General features: G+C 34.1%; 1 protein-coding gene across 7 annotated transcripts in view; it reads left to right on the top strand.

Annotated features, from left to right (window-relative positions):
• Positions 1-1,182: 1,182 nt before the first annotated feature.
• LOC124368728 overlaps positions 1,183-8,529 on the top strand; it is a 68,944-nt gene continuing 61,597 nt past the window's right edge. For 3 of the 7 annotated variants that reach the window (XM_046826053.1, XM_046826054.1, XM_046826048.1), the window contains exons 1-2: positions 1,183-1,314; positions 7,095-7,380. In XM_046826053.1, the coding sequence (XP_046682009.1) occupies positions 7,308-7,380 (73 nt within the window). In that variant the 5' untranslated portion in view covers positions 1,183-1,314; positions 7,095-7,307. Of the gene's footprint in view, positions 1,363-1,428; positions 1,448-1,477; positions 1,582-7,094; positions 7,381-8,529 lie in introns of those variants that run through there. The other 4 variants (XM_046826049.1, XM_046826052.1, XM_046826051.1 and 1 more) reach the window with 4 other exon arrangements.

The following is an 8,529-nucleotide window of genomic DNA, read 5'->3' as shown; positions in this document are numbered from 1 at the left end:
AGTAATTAGTGTTATTAATTAAATTAATAACATATTAATAACAAATTAATAAGTTAAATTAAAATACAAATTTTGTATTTTAATTTAACTTACCCCTAACCTAACATAACCTAACCTAACCTCGTATGTATGGTGGTTTTATCACTGATTCTGCCGCCAATGGACCGGTACTGGGCAGCAATTCACTCCACACCCCCCCCCTCGCCACAGCCACAATCACCTCACGAGGGTCATTTTTATATAAGTAAAATTCATTTTTATATTGAATTAATTACAAAGATCAATAGAATAGTTACCCTGAGTAAAGCAAATTAAATTTTTAAAATAGTAACTAATAATTTTCATTAAATTTTAAGTTATTGCAATGTACACGCTGTGTACAAGCAATAAAATTAGTATTATATTTGTGCTTTTAACACATTGCATTCTTGTTTAAACTCAACATAATATACATTTAAATATTCACAGGTTTTTTGTATTAGAGGAATTGTATTCATGTTATCAAAAGTTGATAGCTGGAATGTGTTGCTATGTGGGGGTGACTTTATCTACATTCAATGAAATCCTATAGTAATCTGATTAAACCCTGATATAAGCTGACCAATCTTTACCACCTGTTTTGGTTCAGGGTGATTAAATCAAGGCCATATGTGATAAGGTGATTTAATATTTGATACATTTGATTATGCAATGCAATTCAACTAAGCTTTCATCTTACTTAATTTATTTAGATTAAAATAAATTTAAACATTTTTGTGGGAAATGGCATTACAATGGTTATTTATATAAACGTAGTAGGGTTGATAACGATTTGACGAAATAATTGTACATTTTCAAATGAAACTTGATCAGTTTATTTTATCAAAACTGAACAGCTGAAATCAGGAGGATCAGAATTGATCAGGTTTTGATAGGACTTGATCAACATTTTATATTATCTGATCAACGATTTTCATTTGTAGCAGTACAATTCTTTAATTTAAATTAAATACATGTTACATTATCGCAGTTCCGTTAGCACATTTCTCAACAGGTTTTGTATTGCCGAATTAATTTGTCGGAGGACGGGGGCCCGTACATGCTGTGTACGGCCCTGGTCAAGTGGAACACCTGTGTGTCCGCGTCTGTTTCTGACGAGACTGTACAGGACTGGATGTAAGGACTGTAGTGGTTGGTGGAAGTGGCAGCCGACATTCAGAGCGTTCAGGTCACTTTAGTCCTCTTTCCCCTCCGCTCAGTAGTTTTCTACCTCTCTGAGGTGTAGTGTTTGTGTCGCGGCGCCCGCGCTCGTAGTGTTTTTGTGTATGGTGATCGGTCAGTACTCCTATAGTAGCAGAATAAGAAGGGCCAATCAATTTCCAGGTTCTAAATAAAAATACTAGTTTTCTGGCGTAACTTATTCCAGTTGTTATGTTTTCTATTTGAGGTCTAGAGTAATTTGCTTTAGGTATGAAATTTTTAAGGTTCATATAAACTTTTCAATATTACAGCGAGTATATAGCCGGTAAGAAAAAGTGTGTGTAAGATGGCCAGAATGACAGACGGGGTTGTTTCTAAGTGGCAAAGGGCTAATTTTGTGTGGTAATGCGTAAAATGCTATACTTGAATATTATTACTAGAGTATAAATGTTACACTTAATTCAGTTTACTTGTTACTTATCTTGTATTTCAAATGTTTATATTAAGAAAAAAAGCTAGTAATCTAGGGAAAATCTATTTTATGGGTACGAAGGAGAGTTTTCATCATCTGATGTTACATACATTGCGAGTGAAATAACAGAACTAGTTTTCAAATAAAAAATGTGAGAACGTAATTTACTAACACCTGACTTTTCCGGTTTACAAGTCGCCAAAACATTGCTCACTCAATTAAATTCTTGAAATATTTCGCCTCGAGGTGGAGAGGTATCTTCAGTCAACGTTGAACCGAAATTGAAGAAAACGTAATTTAACCATGGTTGCTGCATAGCGAATTGTAATAATTAAATTATTACGCTTATCATAACACTGTTTATACATTTATCACCCAGGTTTTATTAAAACGTGTTTTGAATACGTGACTTTGAATCTTTTCTATAAGAACTATTGTTTTATTAGGGAGAAAACTAAACCTGGAGATAAGTTAACAGAATGGATCCTGTTATTGCTAAAATGCTATGAATAAAAAATCTACACATATCGAATCGAACTTAACGGAAATGAGAGTTATTTAAGAAACAACAAACTATAAATTAAAAATTTGTACTAAGCTAGCGGATACCTTTACCTTTGATTGTATTAGTTACTGTGTAGCTAGCTAGCACAAGCAAAGGCAAAGTACCCAACAAGCGTATTAGCGGAAACAATAATATGAGTGTGCATAATTTAATCATAGAAAAGACAACTTTATAATTCTAATTTACAAGACTTTTTATCGTTTTGTCAGCTTGGAGCTGTGGTAGGGAATGGAATAATTTGTTTCTGTATTATTGTTAGCCTAACCAGATCTCAGGTCACTTCTTTCATTAAAGTAGTATTTAATTATTGGCTGAGCTTTAGCGAAGCCTATCTATCACTCGTGGGGTTGACAAACTTTCATCTTTGGCTGAGCGTTGACGAATAATTTTACATTGATCTTATGGGTAACCATGATGGTAACGAGAAAATATCAGAATAAATAAATTTGTAAACAAACTCAGTATATACATAAGAGATTCAAACATGTGACACAATATATAACTCTCAGTATATATATATATATATATATATATATATATATATATATATTATATATATATATATATATATATACACACCATCATTTTATAGTGACTTGGACTTTTGGCGTGGACTTTTATAATTTAAATAATGATATGAAACCCAATTTAGTGAACAAAAATATGAATGTATAATGTGGTCGGATATGTAAAGAAAGATTTTATATCTAAGACTAAATTTCACATGAAACTCTTAGGTTCAAGTCTCTTAGGTTCTGATAGGACTTGAAATTGTGACCTTCTCTGATCAACGATTTTCATTTGTAGCAGTACAATTCTTTAATTTAAATTAAATTGCCTGCATTTTACATTATCACAGTTCCGTTAGTACATTTCCAGTTTTGTCAACAGAAAAGAATTATATGATGCGTTATTTTCGTGTCAACTTTTTGTATGATTGTCTATCTGTCTATATGTCCGTAGAGCTTGTCGAAGATGTAATGAGCGATAGATTTGAAATGTTGCATGCAACATCGGCGAAGCCTGTTACGTCATGGGGGTGTGACGTCAGTAACTCACGACAGTCACCTATATTTCCACCAGGAAGTATCCAGGTGTATAACAGTTTGCTTTCCTAACACAGGGCGCGATTATATTGCATTACCTTTTTCGTGAATTTTTCAGTGTTGCTGTTAAAATTCAAATTATTTAAAACTATTATATCATTCCAGGAATGAAATTAGTGTCATATTTGTACTTTCATAACATTCCACCTTCCGTTTTTTAACAAAGCTAAACCCTGATATAAGCTGATCAATATTTATCAAATTTTTTGTTCAGATTAGATGAAAAGGACCAAAACTAACCAGGCTTATGAATCTAGGCCATGTGTGATAAGGTGATTTAATATTTGATAAAATTGATCCGTGCCGCACAGTTGAATTAAGCTTTCATCTTAATTAATTTTGATAAAAATAAATTAAACATTTTTATGGGAGATGTCATGAAAATGTTTATATAAATCTAGTTTGATTATGATTTGACGAATCATTGTACTTTTCAAATTAAGCTTGATTACCTTATTTTATTAAGACTGAACAGATGAAATCAGGTGGATCAGAATTGATCAGGTTCTGATAGGACTTGATGAAATTTTGACCTTATCTGATCATTGATTTTTCATTTGGAGCTGTAAAATTCTTTAATTTAAATTAAACGGCCTGCATTTTGTATTATAGCAGTTCCGTTAGAAAAATCTTATTGCTGTTAAATTTATAGATGGACAAACCACTTGTATGTACATTATCTAATTACGTAAATATTGAAGCCTGACATGCCGCGGCATGGTGATGTTCAGTCGCACATCACGAGACAGACTGCACGGAGGCATTGACCGCAACGACAACCTCTCTACTTTCCTTCCAAGGTTCCTGCCATACACTGTATACAATGCGAGGTGTGAAAACTCTAATCCGGCTTGTATCCGGAATAATTTCTAAAGGAATTAATTATTCTACATTCAAATAATGGTTGCATACAGTATACAACACAAATAATTTACAAGTACTCGATTTCAAATTAATACAAATTGCTGTACTTAAAATTTGTTTGCTTAAAGTACCAGACATTTTCTCTGTGTACTAGTGAAAAATTCCGGGTTTTCATATCTGGTATATTTGAAATACAGAGCCGTTTTGAGGAGTTCCAGTAGTGATTAAAATGTCATAACCCTTCTTATTGACTAACAAAATTTTATATTTCATTTTTGTTTATACAAATACGTGTTTGTTAACCTTTTTAACACTCTATTTTATTAATATAAAAAACAAAATGTTACTTTTTTCACAGTGAACACTCAAAGAAATATTTAAAAAATTCCACACTAAAAGAACACTTTGTTTTCAAATATCTACTAATTGTTATCAAGATACCTTCAAAAAATAAAAAATATTAAAGCACTCGTTTGTTTTTTGTTTAAAAAGACACGCCAGGACACATGGATATTTGATTGTCGTCACTGTTACTGATTGATCAGCTTGGTTTATGAAGTACACAAGAAAGTTTTACAAACTGTAATTGATATATAATATTCTTAGGAATTAAACATCTGATATTTAATATTTATTCTTTTTAGAAACGTTCAATAGACCGGATGCTGGTACTTTGTAAAAGTTCTCAAAACGTTATTTTACTCTGGCGTTGGTGTTGAGAGTGAAATGAGTTAAACTGAGTACAATTTTAAACATCATTGATCAGTTCGAATGTATGTTACGTGTGTATTAATTGCATGGTAAACTATATGAGTGTGAAACAAATTATTTGAGTTTTAAACAGTCAACTTTTTGACTAATTTAATCATGATATGTGTTGTTGTAGTAAAATGCAAAGCATAATGAGAGAGTTCTTGATGATGTTGAGCTAGTCGTGTTGTCAGGCCTGATTCTCGATGTTGATGAGTAGCAGGACTTGCAGTAGTCGTTAGGAGAAAGTAGGACGTGAATCATGAAATAATGTTGCCTAGCCATGATTCACTCACTACTACAGCAGACATCGGTACTGCTTTCTAGTGCCACATCCGCCATCTTTACTTGTCCTGCCGGTGCTGCCTCTTCTCACACTCCCGATTTCTTCAAAACATAAAGGCCATGTCACACTGCCGTGGCGTCGCGTCCGTCCATCTGCGGATGGATTTTTAAAATAATCGCTAATCATGTTGTCAAATAGGACAAGTCACACTGACATAACCGACGTGGCGCAACGTTCGTCGCGTCGGCCACCGTCTGCTGCGCTATGCGGCTGGAGCGATCCTTGGCCGACGTCGGCGATGCTACGAAGGCTCGCGCATGCGCATAAAGCACCTCCCCAACCCTCTCACCAGGGCACCACGCGCTCTTGCCACTGCCTGCCTACCCTTTTATTTTATATTTTTAATAATTTGTTTAAAAAAACCCTTGCGAAAAGCTCTAAAACAGCCCGACACTCCAGGATGAAATGACCGCCAGTTCTAGGGTTAATGAATACTCTGGTGTCATGTTTATATGCAATCATTTTATTTGTTATTTTTCATATTATGTTTGATATATAACAAAATTAAATAGGCCTTATTTTAAAAACATAAAGACTTATTACAAAACTGAAAACACCAACACAAAAATTACAAAATAATCCTTTCAAGTGCATCTTATATATAAAAACCAATAGTTTTAAAGAGGTTCATAATAGAAGTTCATAACAGAAGTTCATAATAGAAATAGTATTACATGCAATAATGAAAATATAATTTTTTATAATAATAATTATTAATGAATACGCTCCAGAACAATAAATTAATTTTGTAGAGCTATAACAAACTATTAATTCCACTATCAGTGTATAACTAAACAAATTCAAAGTAGTTGAAATCCATAAGAAAACTCCTAGAAAGACGTGGCGTTGGCCGTGGACGCGGACGCGTGTCTGGTAGTTTGACGGGATTCGAGACCGTCGCGGCATACGCGGACGTTCATACTATGGATGGACGGACGCGACGCCACGGCAGTGTGACATGGCCTTAAAACAGTTACCTCCATTCGTATGGTTTATAGAATCGTTAAAACGTTATAACGAACGGGAAAATGTTATATTTTCTCATGTGTTAATCAAACAAAAAGTAACAAAATTTACAGCTGAATGTTACTAATATGTGTACTTCCTCCTCATACATTTTCTTGTATGCGTTCGTAACTCCTGCTGTACTTATGATATGTTGTTAAATTATGAATAAAGGAGGTAGGAGAAATTTGTACTGACCTAAAAGTGGTAAACGAAGGTTCTTAAAAAAAAAAAAAAAAACATTACTCAGTTCTCCATGCTTAAAATTAGTATAGATTATGATGATAGATTTTATATCAGGGTGATGTAAAAGTTTATATTTTCGATACCAGACCACACAAGTATTCCTTATTCATCCATAATTCAGAACTATATTTTAATTGCATTTTGGTTTGGCAATAAATTAGTAAAATTTTTACTTTATCCTGTTAAACATCCTGGCGCAAGAAAGTGTCAGGTCTGGTGTTCTTAAAATTAGGAAAAAATCCCTGAATTTGACAAACTAAAGTAGACGTTTTTAGTTATCCCTTTTGCCTGTCACAAATCTAAAATTGGCATAATGAGTTTTTAGTATATGCTTAAGGGTTACCGCACTGACGTGAAAACAATAAAAAGTTTTCCTAACTAAAGTCCCTTCTAAGGGCTCTCCCTTATGTTGTCCTTAGAGGGTAGTAGGGCTTCTTAGCTCTAACTTCGCCTGGGAAAATAAGTCATCTGTTACATTTACTCTTTAAAGACCAAGTACAGCTGTAATATTGCAAAGAATTAAATCAGCCTTTTTCACGAGTTCTTAAATTTTTATTTCAGAGCAAAGCAACGGAAAGTTAATAAGAGAAAATCATCTCACCGGGAGTGATTTTCTAGGTGTGTGACTCGAAGTGGGGTATGAGCGCGGCCAGCAGGAGGCAGTGAGTGATTGACAGTGGTGATGGTTGTGACAGTGATTGTGATTGTGATGTGATACAGCTATAGTGACTGTGGCCGTAGTTACGTTGGACACATGACCATGGTAACAGAGCCATGGTGACGACAGAGATGACGAACGTTGTCCCGCTGTTGTTCCTTCTCATCCTCCCGTTCTTCGTACAATCACGTAAGTGCATGACATTATTTTCTAAACATATGTAATCATTTTTACTCGGAATAACTTTGTACAATAATGTTAGAAAAATAAACGCATTCTCTACTATCACATGGAACATATCTGTGGTAGTACACTGTATCTATGTGTTATTTGGAAGTACACGTGATTTGGTTCTAAGAGAAATCCGAATAGCAAGATTCGTATTTTTTGTTCGTAGATTTTAATTCTGGCAAATTATGCATAATTTCTTCTCATCAGTTACCCAATTTCAATTTTTCACTGTGGCCTTTCCACCTTGACCTTTGGCACATATATTTCTTAAATTGTACACCAAAACACGAGTATAAAAGTTCTGACAGGGCACATAAAACAGGAAGTGTCTAAAACAAGGAAGTATAAATAAGAAAATTATTTTTATCCAGCATACTTGGCATAATTAAATTTGTTTTTGAGTTATTAATGTTTAAATAGAAAGATAAATAGATGGATTTGGATGAAGTATCGAAGTATTGAATTTAATCGTAGCAGACTTGAAGAAGGTTAAGGAAGTACTTGCATGCAAATTGAAACTTCTTCACTCAACTATCCCTCAAGTTATTTCCCAAAATTTTGATATTTCTGCACGCAGACGCCATCTTAAATCTTCTGGGTATCTACAGTCTGCACTCTTCCGATGGCGCCTATATGGTGAACAAGTCATGGATTGGCAAGAATCGTTTTATCTGGTCATCCTTCTTCTTGCAGGACTCTCAAGTTCTAATATATTCCTTAAACAACAGAGTCAATTGAAAGTAAACAAATGGTAAATAGTATTTATATTATATCTGGTATTGCAAAATATATTCATATCCGTAAGCTTACAGTTAGATTTGCCGTTGTTTACTACCCGAGACACTATAAATTTTATTGAATGACTATTTCTATTAATGCGTAACTTTTTTATCTACTGATCCATCAAGACTTGATTGTACGTTAATTCTTTAATGAAACCCGGGTTTTATAGCATTTCGTACGTTGCGGGGGGGGGGGGGGGTTATTACACGTGATGATGAGGGGTCAGGTCAGGAGGTACGGTCTGGCATCCACACTACCTTCCCTGACCGATAGCTCTATTATACAGAGGTCATTTTAACTCCCCGATTACAAACTCATTCTTTA

This window comes from Homalodisca vitripennis, chromosome X, assembly GCF_021130785.1.
Source record: "Homalodisca vitripennis isolate AUS2020 chromosome X, UT_GWSS_2.1, whole genome shotgun sequence".
Lineage (NCBI taxonomy): Eukaryota > Metazoa > Arthropoda > Insecta > Hemiptera > Cicadellidae > Homalodisca > Homalodisca vitripennis.
This window is presented reverse-complemented; position numbering and strand designations above follow the sequence as displayed.